The sequence below is a fragment of the Lytechinus pictus genome, chromosome 5, assembly GCF_037042905.1.
Source record: "Lytechinus pictus isolate F3 Inbred chromosome 5, Lp3.0, whole genome shotgun sequence".
In the NCBI taxonomy this organism is placed as follows: domain Eukaryota; kingdom Metazoa; phylum Echinodermata; class Echinoidea; order Temnopleuroida; family Toxopneustidae; genus Lytechinus; species Lytechinus pictus.
In genome coordinates, this window is record NC_087249.1 from 32,065,675 (window position 1) to 32,081,675 (window position 16,001).

Consider the following 16,001-nt stretch of genomic DNA (forward strand, 5'->3'; position numbering starts at 1 on the left):
GTGAATGGTTCATTTTCTGAACCCTTTTCTCTGCCCTATGGTGTCCCGCAAGGCTCCGTTGTCGGACCTCTCTTGTATATCCTGTATGCTGGTCCTTTGGGAGGGATTGTCAACTCTCATGCAGGTGTCCAGTGTACTACCTATGCTGATGATACTCAGATATATCTCACCATGAAGCCAGCGGATCGAGGAGTTGCTGTTCAAAGACTGTCTGCCTGCATTGCTGATATCAAGCGTTGGTCATCCGACAACAAGGTTCAGCTCAATGAACTAAAAACTGAGATGCTGCATGTTTTCTCTGGGTTTAGGAGTTCAGGTCATTTACCTTGTTTAGATTTTCTCGCTGGAAATATCAGTGGTTCAGATACTGTAAGGGATCTTGGAGTTATTATTGATAACAACTTGACCCTTAACCAGCATATCAGAAATGTTTGTCGTTGTGCATCATGGGGTATTTGTAAGATAGGGAAGTTAAGAAAGTATCTTGATAAATCATCTACTGAACGTATAGTACATGCCTTTGTATCATCCCATTTAGATTATTGTAATGCTTTACTTGCTGGTTTACCTCAATCTAGTATAGCCCCCCTTCAAAGAATTCAAAATACTGCAGCTAGATTGGTAACCCTCACTAAGAAATTTGAACATATCACCCCTATTCTCTACTCCCTCCATTGGCTTCAGGTTCATAATAGAATTATTTTCAAGCTCCTTCTCCTTGTCTATAAAATCATCCATGGTCTTGCCCCATCCTACCTTCAAAATCTTATCTCTCTCTGTCACTCATCCTCTGCAACTCAACGTCTCCGATCTTCTTCTACTGCTCACCTTCGACTATCTCTAGGACCCCGCACTTTTACCCGTTATGGCGATCGTGCTTTTTCTGCTCTTGCCCCTAAACTCTGGAACAATCTCCCCATCTCCATCCGTAATGCATCCACTGTCGAATCTGTCAAAACACTCCTCAAATCTTACCTCATTAAGCAGTCCTCTTAATTCCATATCCTGTTCTCTTTCACTGTATTTTGCTACTTCTTTTTTCTCTTTCCAATGCGCTTAGAAACTGTTGTATTAAGCGCTATATAAATGTTAATTATTATTATTATTATTATTATCGCACTTACACTGTGGCTATTCTGATTATGTTAACTTTGCCGTCCAATGGTAACTTGCATGGAATCCTTGATTCCGATTGGCCATTGATCAGTGTTACCTTGGTAGTTACCTGACCCCATACACATAGGGTTAGACCATCAGGTAAAAACAAGCCTCCAAATGAAGAAGATATGACTAAAGCCTGCTAAAAATGTGATGTACGTACATATACATGTACACGTACATGATGCTTATGTGCAATTTTTGTTTATCCTCCAGGTACATCATGTACATCAAATAACATTAACAGGCAATCAAATTTAAAAGTTACAATCTAATTCTAAACCTCAGGAGCTCACTTAAACTATGACACTATACATGTAGTTTATATACAGGACTTGTTATATATGTCATGGTGGTCAATGCATGGATAAATATACATGTATGCAGTGTACAGTATTATGTACAGTGCATAGTATACCGTACAGCTCCTATGGATAAAAGACATTTTATTTTATTTGAAAAGATGTATTTCGCAAATATCCGTCAACCCCAATTTTGGAATAAAAGCAATATATAGCTCTACAAAGCTCCTTACTACTGGTCAACTGGTATCGTCTAATATCCAAGAACCACGAGACGATGGAACCTAATTTAGGGCTAAAAACAGGGTCTAAAAATTTGAAAATTTAAGTCAAATCACCTCTTAACTCTACAAATAATGGTTTAAAAGTATTAATTTTAAGAAAAACAAATTGCTTGCCCCTAAAAACATATGAATAAACACAAAAACCAGAGAAAAAGACCACCAAATAAAGAAGTTGTGGCCAAAAATGTGATTTTGGGGGGTTTTGGATTTTGGCCCGGCACACTTTTTTCTCGGGCCCGAGACAAAAAATATTGTCATTTCATGTTGAGATAAGGTAAAAGGAATGCAAAAAAACTGTTGGCACAGTAAAACCAAAAATCACCCATTTATAGCCCACTCCTACTAAAAAGCAAAACCTTTCAAATCATTTCAATAACAAAAGACTTTCAATTTGTTTCTTACTTTGGCCAAATGACGTGTTTTGATGTTAAAAAGATATTCTTTGACAAATGTTTGACAATCAACGCTAATACAAACTCATTTGATTCAAAGTTCGCTTCTCCGGGGCCCCCTTCCACAATCTTAGCATCTAACTGTGCAATGGATTTATTTAATTCCCCACATAAACAGTATTACCCTGGAGATAAACAGTAGTGCCCTGTAGCTTCCCCACATCACTGGAGAGTTGACCTAAAACCCATTCTCCCAGTTTATATACTGTACTAGTCATGCAACATTTGATTTCCATACCTGCAGGTTTTGGATGATTCCTGGTTTTCTGCTGAAGAAGATGGTCTTATCAAGCTTCAACAAATCCCTGATGGAGCCACAGATAGCTGACTCAATAGATTTCATGGTGGAAAAGGTATCTCGACAAATTTAAGAATGGGTGTTGCAAATTAGAGTTGTTGTGAGGTCAGAGAAGCTCAGCCTTGCATTGCTCTATCAAATTATAATTTGATAGAGCAATGCAACGCTGAGCTTCTCTGAACTCCAATAAATCCCAATAAATTGGGATTTGTTTTAGTTGGAGGCAATAAAGCTAAATGAGACTAATATTTTCATGGAGGTATTTCTGTGATTTTTTTCCCCCGACCTACGTAATTCCACTATTAACAAGTTCTGGTTCAAGAATATATAGTAATAACGAAATAATGATACTGAGTTCTTGTATAGCGCAGATTACCTTATCTTTCACAGCTCAGTATTAGCAAAACAAAACTTTGAATAAAGTCATTGATTTTATTTTTAGTGCATTCTGGGTACAACTAACAATCAATTTTGAACATACCACAATGGTATTACAAAATATTGTTTTGCTCAGTTCAGAATAATACGGTATGTAATGACTACATGTAATTGTATTTTGCACACAACACTTTTCTGGCTTGCTTATCTCAATGCAATGATGGAAGAGTGCATTTTAGAAGCTATTGGGAGAATTCAGTAAACCTCAGATGCCTTAATAAGCTCATGTGTGGCTGAAAGATTTTCCCTTTGGCAATGTTGTGCTATATTAATGATATCACACTACATCCATGTTCCAGTGGATTGTGATGCTGGGTGCCAGGGCCGCCAGTCTTTCAGGAGATTTCGGCTGGACGGTAGTATGCACCTTGTACATTTGTCTGGTGAAATACCAAGGTGATGTGATCATATGTTATGAATTGATATTGCTGTGTGCTTTGTAATATGTTTATTCAAATTGGAAATGCTACCGAGGCCTCGTCTTATAAAGAGTGTAGTTATTGAAATTGTTCTCAAGTATGGAAGACAACGATACTATCATTCTAGCTGAAGCTGAAGGCTTATCAAATTTTCCTTTATAGATTTACTTCTTGGTCTCATGCATAAAAGTCATTGGTTATCGAGCCTTCTACATGTAGATGACAAATTTGTGTGCTTACTCATCGTTCATAGATTTGAATCAATGGTAATCTTTGAGATGGGGCACACTTTTACTAAAAAATGTATGGAACAAACATTTAGTAAAACTGCCCCATGGCTTATGGAAAACAGTTTCAGCCTGCTGTCGAGTGTATGTGTAAAAGGGTACTAACATCCATGGCCAGTATTCTGAATTTTTTTATACTTTTAAAATTTAATCTTCAGTTTGTGCATTTGCCTTTGAAATCATTGAAGATTTTAACAGTGAAGTCATAATTTGCTTTGACAGTGCAAGAATCTGTGAACATGGATCAGCACACAAGTCAGTAGTGCTCAGCACTTGATCATGTATGTATGGCTGATTGATTACATTAGACTTTGGTATGTACAATCAATCATAGAATCATCTGCATGATCAATTGCTAAGCTTTGTTTGCTGGCCCTCAGATCTTGAAAAGTTTCATCAGCTATGAACCTGAAATATAGACAACTAACAGGTAAATGTTCTCTCTGTTTCATCCCTCTTTCCTCTCTGTTATGATTTCATCTGTCCATTCAGCTTGATGGTTTGAGGCAGCAGGAGCTTGCTAGTCGACTCACCCTCAATTGTCTCAGTTCTTACGTTGAACCACAAAAACTCAGAGGGGTTGATGTCACAATCATAGATGTAAGTCCAAGCTGTTTACTTTAAATTCTTTTTGGTTAATCTGGGTAAAGTACACGTAATATGAGCTTCTAATCATATTTTGGTATTCAATTTCTTTACTGTGTGGGTTCATTTTTGTGATAATTTCAATATTTATCACACTGTGCAAATCTGCTATCACACAAATTTCCCCCAAGATTATTGTTAACCATTTCTATACTTGACATATGCTGGACCTCTGGGAAGAACAGAGCCATTATATCAATGCCAGGGCTCGAAATTGGTGCCGGTCCGGGGGCCATTGACCGCCTAAAGCTCCGTCGGGCACCCTAAAAGTCGGGTAATAGTGCCCGGGCTGACCACCAGAAAAAATAAATGTAGAAAACCGAAAATGAGTAGGTATAAAACGAATGAAACTTCTCTCATGCAGAGCGTTTAAACTTATATTTTGTTGCTTACTTTTAGAAATTTTGAAATCCGTTTTTGACGAATTCTGCACTGATTATTCCATTTTTTTTACAATTCTCCCCGACTTCATTGTAGATTTGATCCACATCGCGCATCAAAGACAGTCACGCGCATCAAAGACAGTCACGCTTAGTCTAGTCCCACGCATGCAATCAATCTCACATGCACACACTGAGCAAGACTGGTACCTAGTTTTGTAAATTTTGTGTGTATGACGCACACACTCTTATGCCGCGGTATATGGTATCATTCAACAGACTGGTGATCCCACCACTTAGATATTGTGCGGCACTACCGTACGCTCTCAATATGACCGCATATTCAATACCCTTCATTATTTCGCGGCATGTACGTTGATCAACCCACTGACGGTTCGGCTAGCCCACGGCACTAGCGCACGACTTTCATGGGCTGATCGACGGCCAGCGTATCCGGTCATTGATCGGCCCATTGAACTTGAATAAAGTTAAGTCCTTTCATTATAGTATCAAATTCAACGTGTGGTGAGCTTGTTGTGTGTAATTTGGTGATTGAGGACACATTTTGTGATGTTGGGGAATGGACAACGACATGATCACTTGTTTATGTTTTGCCTCATCCAAGCCACTTGTGGTTTTGTTCCCACTCTTTCTGTAATGTATACTTCTGGGGCCCATTTCATAAAAAGTTGCTATAAATTCTTTAGCAGCCAGAGGCTGAATTGTGGAATCTTTTACAAATCAAAAATATAAACATTACATAAACATCATAAATAATTAGATAATTACACAATCCAAAATTAAAATACTAATATGATATCCAAAAACAAACTATGAGTACAGGATATCATGCATTAAAAGAAAACAAATTAAGCACAGAGACTCAGAGTTTACCTTAGAGAGAGTGACAGAGAGAAAGGGACAGGGACAGAGAGAGACAGTTACACACAGAGGTGTGAAAAGGATCATGAGTAATTTTTTAAAATCTCCTTTGAAACAAAGGCTTGAGTTTGTCCTTTTTAATTCACAGAAAGGTTCCATCAGTAATGTAGTGTTTCGCAGCAAACTTACACATACAGAGTTGATACACTTCACAATTTGTCATGATACAATATTTTCAATATGCATGTGATGACCACCTAAACTGCCATTTGACCACCTAAAGTTCAGTCCAGGGTGCCCGGCTGACTTCCAAAAATTAAAGTTAATCGAGAGGCCTGAATGCTCTGATTAGAGTGATCCATCTGTATATATTAATGTTAATATTCACAGTTATTCTTCACTTTTTTTCAAACTGTATATTGTACTGATTTTTATATGGTGAATAAAACCAAACCAAACCAATCTACATTATGACAGAGAAGCGTCTTCCCACAAGTATATGGCACTCATGATATCTCTCTCTCTCTCTGTTGTCCATTCGCTTCCGTACAACAAGCTGGCTTGATGTTGTACAATACCCATCGTAACTGTCTGCAATAACATTTTAATACCTGCTTGCCTTACTGTATTATCTTACGGCGTACCTCCTAATACTGTGACTTAGCCATCTTATAATGGTTGACGTCATACAGTTAATCACTTCTGTTTTGCACGCAGGTTTATGATGAATGTGCCTTAACACAAGAAGTGCGTGATGACATGTACAAGTGCTACCCTGAAGGACGGAGGGCCCATATGAAGTATGGAGGAAATTTTCCTTATCTCTGTGCCAGCGATGAAGTCAATCTACATCTTGAGGTTTGTAACATTTTAGTTGAAACCAGGAATGTGATTGTGTAAAGCTAATGGGCGTTAAGGTGTTTTTTGAGGGGGGGGGGGGGGAGGTTATAGAAGAAACTTATAATTCAAATAGGATGAAATGTATTGTGCTAAACTGTATTAATGGATTGGTTTTCATTGCTTGAGCTTATACTGATTATTTTGACAATATTCCAACATTATGGCAATTCTTCTTTTTTTTTTTTGGGGGGGGGGGTGATGGAGTTGGATGGTACTCTGCTTTGTATGCTTTGGAATCTAAAGTAAAATGAAATTCATAAATGAAAAAAAATATAAAAATGAAAATATATAAACGATTAAAAATAATTACGCAAGACATATATGGTACATGATCCAGAAGTAGTAAAGACCAATAACACAATCATATCAGAGTGTAGTATTAATACTATCTGTGCACATCTCCTTTTCCCAGTTTTGCTTTTGTTGGTGCAAAACTGGGAAAATGTCCTGGATTCAAGTCTTGGGAGAATTTAGTAAAAGTCAGACATGTTTATGGTCGTGAATCTGAAAGATTCTCCCAATGACTGGAATGTGCTAGATCAATGACATCACACTATATCCATGTTAGAGTGGATTGTGATGCTGGGTGCCAGGGCCGCCAGTCTTATGAGAGATTTCAGCTGGACGGTAGTATGCACCTTGTACATTTGTTGCTCTGAAGGCTTAATGATACAATGATTTGGATTTGATTTGGTTCAGATATGCTGATTAATATGAATTATCTTGTGTGTTCTTCTTTTGTAATTCTTGTTAAATGTATCTATTGTTTTATTTTCCTCTAAATTTCAGTAAAATCACAGTATAAGTGGTCTTTGTGGTTTTTGTTGTTTTATTTATCCTATTGAAAACAAAGTAGTCTGCGTGTATGATTTTATGGGGAAATACTGAGCTGTCAGCACTTGCCTTGGGTTTTTAGGAAAAGGAATTATGATTCTGTCATTTGTGTCTTCTCTGTGATATGAGGATTGGGTTCAGGTGTGAAAATTAAATGGTATATTAATGCAATAAATGAGCAGATGTAAGTACATGTAATGACATTGAAAATAGTAGACTTGTAATATTTTTTTGTTAGGTTGGCATCCCAGGAAACAGATGTGGATTTTGATGGATAAAAATATATTGAAAAAAAACCTTATGTCTCCTCGTGTTGATATATTAATTGTCACCGACTCTTTGTTTATCTCTCTCTCATTTTCTCTATCTCCTTTGTCTTTCATTGCACCTTGAACGTCCCGCAGAATGGATTATAAATAATATCTATTATCATTTATCTATTCTTAGATTCATTTGAGAAGGTTTCTTGATAGCCGTTTCAGCGCAAGAGATCATGCCATTAAGGAACCCAAGCCTGAATTAGCCTCAGAGGCTGCATCCACATCTCAGAACAACGCGGGGTCAAGCGGTGAAGCGGAAGCCTCTGAAATGTGAACATGCCTTTTGCAGAAGACTCTGTGTATTTGATTTTGAAGTACCGAAGCAAGTGTGTCCATATTAATCCTTCAGGTTTTAGCTGGTTAGTGAACATCATTCGAAGAAATTTAAACATGCTTCCTTTATACTTTATAGAAGAACGTCTTTTGGCACGAAGAGAGAATCAGTTTTCTGGTGCAGAAGGCATGGCGACTTCCAAGAGAGTGAACATCTTTGTAGTTCATAACTGAATTCAAGTCTTAAAATCAGTCTTACATAAACTCACCCATGCAGACTCTGACAGCAATATTTCAGCTGTTATGAAGAGAGAGACATTCATTAAATCTTCCTACATGATTGGATGAGGTCAGCAGGAAGCCCTGAATGATTTGAGAGTTGATAATCAATAAGAAGAAGAATCTATTTTTGACATTTCCTTGTCATATCTTCATCCAATTATGGATGAATTGTGTCTTTCTGTGTTTCATGTTATGATGACATAATGTTTAATCAAGTATTTATGCCATGACATTCATACATTTTCTATTAACAATATTAACTACAATTTACATCTAAAATTGAAATATTATAGCATGATCATTAGAACCTTGACATTTGTTTTGCTATAGCAGAAATTTATTATCTTTGTAATGTACATCTCTGAATTGAAAATATGCAATGTAAAGTTCAAGGTCCATGCATATTGTTATGATTGTGTTGTGAGCTAAGTAATCTATTGTCTTGATTTCTCATTGCTGGAATACTCCCAGGAGTGGGTATTGTGCATACATGTACACTGTATGCAGGCAAGCCAGAATCTAATGATTAGAGCACATCTGGGCCCGTCTTACAAAGAGTTACAATTGATCCAATCAATCGTAACTCAATGGAAATCCATTAGTTTCATAATTTTTTCTACAGGAAATGTCCTTTGTAAACAAAGAGAAGCACAGTGAATTTTCAAGAAAACAATTAATGCATGAATATACATCATAGCTGGAAAATATTTTAAACAAATATGCATAATAGATGTTGACTGGCCACCCGTAGATTCGATTGATCGGATCAATCGCAACTCTTTGTAAGACGGGCCCCTGGAATGTATTTTCATACATTGTTTTTTTCAATAAATGTTGACATGTTGTTTTCTTTTTAATCAACATTTTCGTCTCTCTAAGCAGAACTGAGATCATTAGAGACCCCCTCTCCTTGATGCTTATATTGAAACACACTCTACTTTATTACTGTCGACTTTCCCGTAATATACATATAGTTCGAGTATGAGCAAGGAAAGTTCATTTATGTAATAATCAAGATTGTAAAGTTGCTACTGATATGATTTAAGTTGTGTGCAATGAAAAGATGAGAGAATGGGCAAGTACGGTGGAGTATTATTTTTTGTATGTGATAGAAAATAAGGAAATCTCAAGAGTGATTGGTAGAGTATTGTTTATATGTATTAATCATATTCATAGATAAGATATACATGAACAATGAATTCTCCAGAATGATTGGTAGAGTATTGTTTATATGCATAAATCATATATCCATAGATAAGATATACATGTATGTAATTGATATTCATCTGTTAGATGAGGGAATTTTGGAAGCCTGGCTAAAGCTTTGTTAAAGGGCCATTTAAATAATGTGAAATATAAGTCAAGGATTTCATCTGACTTTCTAATCATAAACAAGTTTAGTGTCTTTTTTTCTGCCATTAAAATTGAAATTTGACATTGCTTCATTTCCAGCACCCTCTTTCTGCAATGTTTCTAATTTTCTTTACTGAAAAGAGCTATTTGACCACCTTTTTATTTACATATCTAGCAAATGGACATCAGGAAGCCACAAACGATGATATCCTGGAATTTTCAGCTCATTTCATGCATTGGAATGGGTTTTATATTAAAAAAGGCGAAAAATACCATTTTATTTTGATGTTTGAAAGTCATTTGTGATTCCATTCTTTAGCTTTATCCGCATTGTGCTGCACTCGGCCCAGGTGAGGTAAATGGGTACCCGGAAGGAATTAATTAATTGTGGGGGCGTTGTGGTCTAGTGGTTATGACTCTCGTCTTTCAATCTGAGGAACGTGGGTTCGATTCCCAACCAAGGCGTGTTTTCCTTCAGCAAGAAATTTACCCTCATTGTGCTTCACTCAATCCGGGTGAGATGAATGGGTACCCGTTAGGAAGAAATTCCTTGAATGATAAATTGTAATGTGCAGTTCAGTATATACATATAGAAATTGCGCAATATAGATGTACAATTATTATTATTAAAGCGTGTGCGCTGCAAGTAAAAACGGCTGCCAAGCTAAAGCTGGGGTAATAATATCCAAGTCCTTTGGAAACGCATAGAGACGTTATATTCATAAGGTGATATGCGCTATACAAGAACTGTTTATTATTAGATGTTGTATTATTATTTAGTAGTAACTATGCTTTATGTTTTCTAAACCATATATCCTTTACTTGCTTTATTTTTGCCTGCCTTAAAATCACGGCATTAGAATTTACCACATGTACATTAAAGTGACCTTAATATGAACATAAATCTGGTTTAAAAAAAAACTTTCATGTTCAGTGTGTGTTTGATGAATGACTTTGGAATCAGATTTGATGATTTTTGTAAGTGGATTTAATTTGTAAATGTATGCTCATATCTGCATTTGTATTTTTCATATATTAATTTGTTTACCGCTTGGGCATGCCCATTCCAAGGATAATATACCTTAAAGCATATGTTCACGTTTTTGCTGAAACTTCATTTATATTCATATGTAAGAGAAAAACTGAGAATCATTAATATAAATTTTAAATTACATTTATACAACAAAGATAGGAAGTATTATATATTTTGTAAATAGTCAATTATATATTATATGTTATGAATTTCCATTGAACAGTACATGGTATGAATGTTAGATATCCCCCATGGATCTGAAATGCAAAAGTACTTTGTGTTTATGATATAAAGTTGTAGGATTGTATCACTTGCACCATGAAATGGTATTATTATTGCTATTATGTTAAGCCCTGCTTCGTTTATCTCGTCATCCAGGGCTCCATATTTGTCTTATATATCTAAGGCAATTTTTCAAGGGGGCATTTTCTTCTCAAGTATTGTTAAAATATAGGGTTTTTTTTATTTGAGAGTCAAATTAAAAGATAGTCAACAAAAAATCTCCTCACAACATCTTTACACTTATTTAGCCAGCCCATCCACCAAATACCTCCAATAAATTGCCAAATTTAAGTTTTCTCTTCTTAGTTCAGGTGCTAAGATTTCCATTGGTAATGTGACCCATCTTGATTGGTTGTTACAAAATTACCCTCAGTTACAACCTTTTCTTCACTGCCTCAAAAAGGCTGTTTAATTCTTTGAAAAAATTCTTTCTTTCACAGGAATAAAACAAAGCCATGATGATTTGAAGTAATGCGACTTTGGACAGCAAAATAAGTCATTTTATAATTGCTAAAGTGTTTTGGGATGAATTTTTACCCCTAGCTGTGAGACATGATATGTTGTTTTAATTCTAGAGCATGTGGCTTGTTGGTGACTGAGGATGGTGGGTTACAAATCTGTATTTTCCCACAGAAATATATATTTGAATTTATATGTAATTGTTGCATAATTCCAGTAAAAAATATTTTGGGCATATAAAATGAATGACACAACTCTCCAGGTATGTGTTAATGTAGGTTTGGAGAAAAAAAAAGGAATGTATCTATCGCATCCAGTTTCCATTACTTCAGCATAGTGTGTATGAGACATATCGTCATACTTTTAGTCGTTATTGGTTTTGATACTGATATCTTTAAAAAAAAATGTTTCATCACTTATTAGTTTATTCCCCAACATGTTTATTCCCAATTTTTCATTAGCAGAACAGAGAATATAAGTTTGGGGTTAGTATTGATGATAATATTTCTATGTGAAGTGAATGCTATAATAATCAAAGACATGTATTTAGCACTAGTTTCAATCGGGTGGGTGTTTTGTTAATCTGTTTGTAAGATCAGAGCAACTTTAAGAACGACTGGTGAACCTCTCTTACATGTAAACGCTAAATAATCACTAAGGATCATTTAATGGTGAATATGATTTAGCACAAGAAAGGATCACCGGTCGTTCTTAAAGTCGCTATTACCTTGTGAACAGCTTTATGAAATGGCCCCCAGGTATATTAGTGTCTTACTTAAGTAGTCTTATCTTAATATACTGTCTTCATCAGTTTCATCACATGTCAGTAAAATGTGTATCATTCTTTGACTATCAACATGAACAATTAGCACTTTGGTACGCTGCCTGGTGTACTTTCGTATAAATGTACATCCATTATCCATACGCATAAAGTGTTCTTTACAGTCATGCACATTAGTGCGTTTATATTATATTTGATGCATATTTTGTCATTCCCAGAATTTTGTAATAAATGCATAATACTCAAACGTAATATTTTGTTATTGAATCTTTGTACAGTCATGAGCCAATAAGTGGTATTTCTAGGTTTGTGACTTTGTGTAGGTACATGAAAAGCAACCCTGTTTTTGAAAATGTCCCTAGGGGCATAATGGAATCACACTTTTATCCTCAGATATAATGGATTAATTAGGCTGCACACACGCACACATGCACCGTACACAACACTTCTCCCTTTGCAGTTCCTCCTCTCCATCTTTTGATCCTCAGAATTGTGTTGAGACCTGTACAGACTTCAGGGGAGCTTTTCATGAAAGGACTTGTCGGGTGTTTTATCTGACGATTACCAAACACGGCTTTTTAGCATTATCGTAATCACAACAATTTGTCTGATCATACAACTTGTCACACATACAATGTTGATGAAACATTCCCCAGGATGTACATGGAGATAAAATTTATTACTACCCAGGACTAGATAATAATTTGGGCCTGATGGATGTTCCATAAGCTCTCCGTAAGTTACAAGCGACTTTACGAACGACTGGTGACGCTTTCTTGTGCTACATGATTATCCCTATGTAATTGACTTTCCACCTAAGAACATGTTCCGGTGGTTCGTTAGGTCATGCGCAACTTCACGAACAGCTTTATGAAACACACCTGGTTATGTGGGTTAACTCATTGCTGATGATAAATCTATAATTTGACTGTCAGTGTCAACATAAATTTATACAAAACCATTTTGTTCAAGCCTTGTCCCTGCCTAAGAATACTTAAAATTGTTTGGGAGTGAGTTTATTTCTGAACTATAAACTTATTAATGAGCCACAGTTTCATTTGACAGCACAAATGCACAAAATCTGTACAACTCAGTTTTTGTGGCCTATTTAGAGTAAAACACAAGAAAAATTTCCACTAAATATAAAAAGCATACAAAAATATTTTATATATTTGGCGTTCCCATAACATTAGTACTCTAGACTCATAACGTTTCACATGAATTCCAAATGCAGGCCTGTAACTTTGTTTACTTTACATCCCCCAAAAATGTTCGTTTATAGAACCGTATCTTTGTATGCAGCCAAAATCAAAGCCAATAAAATATTTCTTGAACTCTTTCTCTTATGACATCAAACACAGTTCTTACAAATCACTGACATTCTCTTCATCAAGCCACATTTCTTTCTACTTCACTCAGACTCTGACTAGCAATACTCAACTCTTATTCCATTACTGGTGCTTTCATGCTCAGCACTAATCACTCTTATCTGCAACAATCAACTTCTGTTAAACCTTTACTTTTAGACACACATAAGAAAATAAAATTAGGAGTGCAATATCATTATTCCTTTTATTCATGAAATAAGCAAATACTGTGGCATGTTGCAATTTAATGCCTCCATTAATTGATGTGGTTGCCAGAGGAAGTATGATTGAAGTATAAAAAGGTTTTGAGCATTTTAGAAGTTAAGCGTGTGTAATGAATTTCAGATCTGCCTATGGCGGAGGCATGGGTTTAAGCTACGCATCTGAGAATCCATCTACTGTAAATGTGAATAAGATTGGTTCTGAGAACATATCAGCAAAGTTTCATAAGACAATTTAAACAGATGAAAAACTTTGTGAATTTGGGCCTTTTTGTGGCAGATCAAATACAATAATTTAGTGCCTTCTACTTTGCTGTGCCAAAGTCAAGAAGCCAACAAGTAAAACCTTGACGAGAAACTGAAAAAGAAGAAGACAAGTATTTGCAAGTGGACTTCCATTATTCAAATACCTTGATACACCATTTTTCTATAAAGTACTCATGTTGGTAATATGCATCAATCTTGTGTCTGCACAACAGGGGTTGGTGATATAAACTATGGATTATCTAAAATTATCACAACCTCCCAACACTTGATGTCGGTGAAAGCAATTTACACAGGGCCCTTCCAACTTCAAATGTAGATGTTTTGATCTCTTGCCCCCCCCCCCCCCAAGAAAGTGGAACCAGGCCACGGTACACTGTAATCAAAGGACATTGGATTGATTACACTGTTAATCATCATGCCATAATGATCATGTAAGGTACCCAATACATGTACATTCCGAACAATGTTCCAAGTCTTAAGTTGTTCAAGGACCTCTCTTCTCTGTGTACATACTTCCGTCAAGAGTGGGAAGCACTGATGTGTTTTCTTCACAAAGGACTTCACCTGTCCTTTAGTTTAGATGATCACTCACTGATCTCTCTCGGGGGAGGGCAAAGAGAGCACCTGCCCCTGGTAATGCTACATCAAGGCCAAATCAAGGAGTTTCCAATCATCATCTGTATTCCAATAAATCTTCAAGATCAGTTTCTACCAGAAATTCATGATCTGCATTAAACACATTGTCAGTGTCTATTCATTTGCACAGAGCTAATGGGTCAAGAGTCTTCGCCCCTTCAACAGTCTTTTCCAGATGGTTCCGATTCCTCCTTGGGTTTTCATCCTCTTGTGGAAGCCATGCTTGGTTTTCCTCTTCCGGTTGCTTGGCTGGTACTCGTTCCCTCTGGCTTTCCCTCTGCTTGGCTGCTGTAATGCGATTGCAGTGGGTGTTTGAGTGAGAAGGGATGATGTACCAGTCTGGTGAAGACCTGTCCAAAGGCAGGCATGAGAAGTTGTTTCCGAGTGCAGGGGTCGACAAAGGTTTGCTGAAGATACAGATGATTGAAGCGGAATCTTTGTGCAAGCTGTCAAACCAGGCATCAGTGAACTGTTACTCAGTAATCTGAAGGAAAATGTGTAAAGAGATAAAGGGAAGGGAGAGATTATATCTGGTTCGTTTTATTTCTTTGACAGACATATCAGTGCCACTAAGGATATATACATGCAGTTTTTTAACTGCACTTGATGATTTTTTATTGTCTTTGACTTGGGTTATAAGCATACATGTATTCCCTTCCAACCCGATCCCAACGCCAGCCCCCCCCCAAAAAAAAAAAAATAAATAGGAGCTGTAAAATAAAATAATTTAAGTGGAACCATTATTAACTAGGCCATGGTACACTGTAATCAAATGATACAGGTGCAGATCCCTTCATCCACTCATACGAATGCGATGTCCTTGCATAACAAAAGGGCCTTTCATCATACAATGCCGCATCTCCTACACCCGGGGGGGGGGGGGGGCACTTAGTACAAATGTATGATACGTATGTACCGCTGTTGAGACCCCCTTTTTCAGCCTAAATTTCTGTTCCAGAAAATCACCAATTCAGAGAGCCATAGAAATTCCCATTTTTTCCCCGTTCCAGAGACCCTCAAATTTGTGATTTCTCGCTCCAGAGAGTGCCCTTCGTGATCTTGATCGGCGCGGAGCCATTAAGCTGGCCTGCCGAAGCTCCCGGCCCCGCGCCCGCAAATAGCTTGCGCTGGCCAGATATGAAACTAGCAAGACGCGCGTGTTTTATGCCAACGATCTAATGAGTTCCAGAAATAGACCCCCGTTTTTTATGTGGTGCGTTCCAGAGCATTGCATTTTTAGCAATCCTTGATCCATGAGCCGTTCCGGAGACACCCGTTTTAGGTAGAAATGCCGCATGATTTCTTTATTTTTAGAAAAAGTATATCTTGTGACCATTCATCTTGAAGCTTATGACTTGCTCTACACTGTCAGAGTATGTTTTTTAAAGTTGAGTCAAAATTTGCATATTTTAGCAAAAGTGATTACATGGAGATACTGATAAAATGTG

The 16,001-nt window shown here is 36.8% G+C and overlaps 1 protein-coding gene across 3 annotated transcripts in view; it reads left to right on the forward strand.

Annotated features, from left to right (window-relative positions):
• The window catches only part of LOC129262102 (maspardin-like), a 22,739-nt gene extending 10,425 nt beyond the window's left edge, over positions 1-12,314 (forward strand). For 2 of the 3 annotated variants that reach the window (XM_064100254.1, XM_064100255.1), the window contains exons 6-9: positions 2,441-2,549; positions 4,131-4,238; positions 6,263-6,403; positions 7,727-12,314. In XM_064100254.1, the coding sequence (XP_063956324.1) occupies positions 2,441-2,549; positions 4,131-4,238; positions 6,263-6,403; positions 7,727-7,873 (505 nt within the window). In that variant the 3' untranslated portion in view covers positions 7,874-12,314. The remainder of the gene's footprint in view (positions 1-2,440; positions 2,550-4,130; positions 4,239-6,262; positions 6,404-7,726) is intronic. The other variant, XR_010293727.1, reaches the window with a different exon arrangement.
• Positions 12,315-16,001: the final 3,687 nt, after the last annotated feature.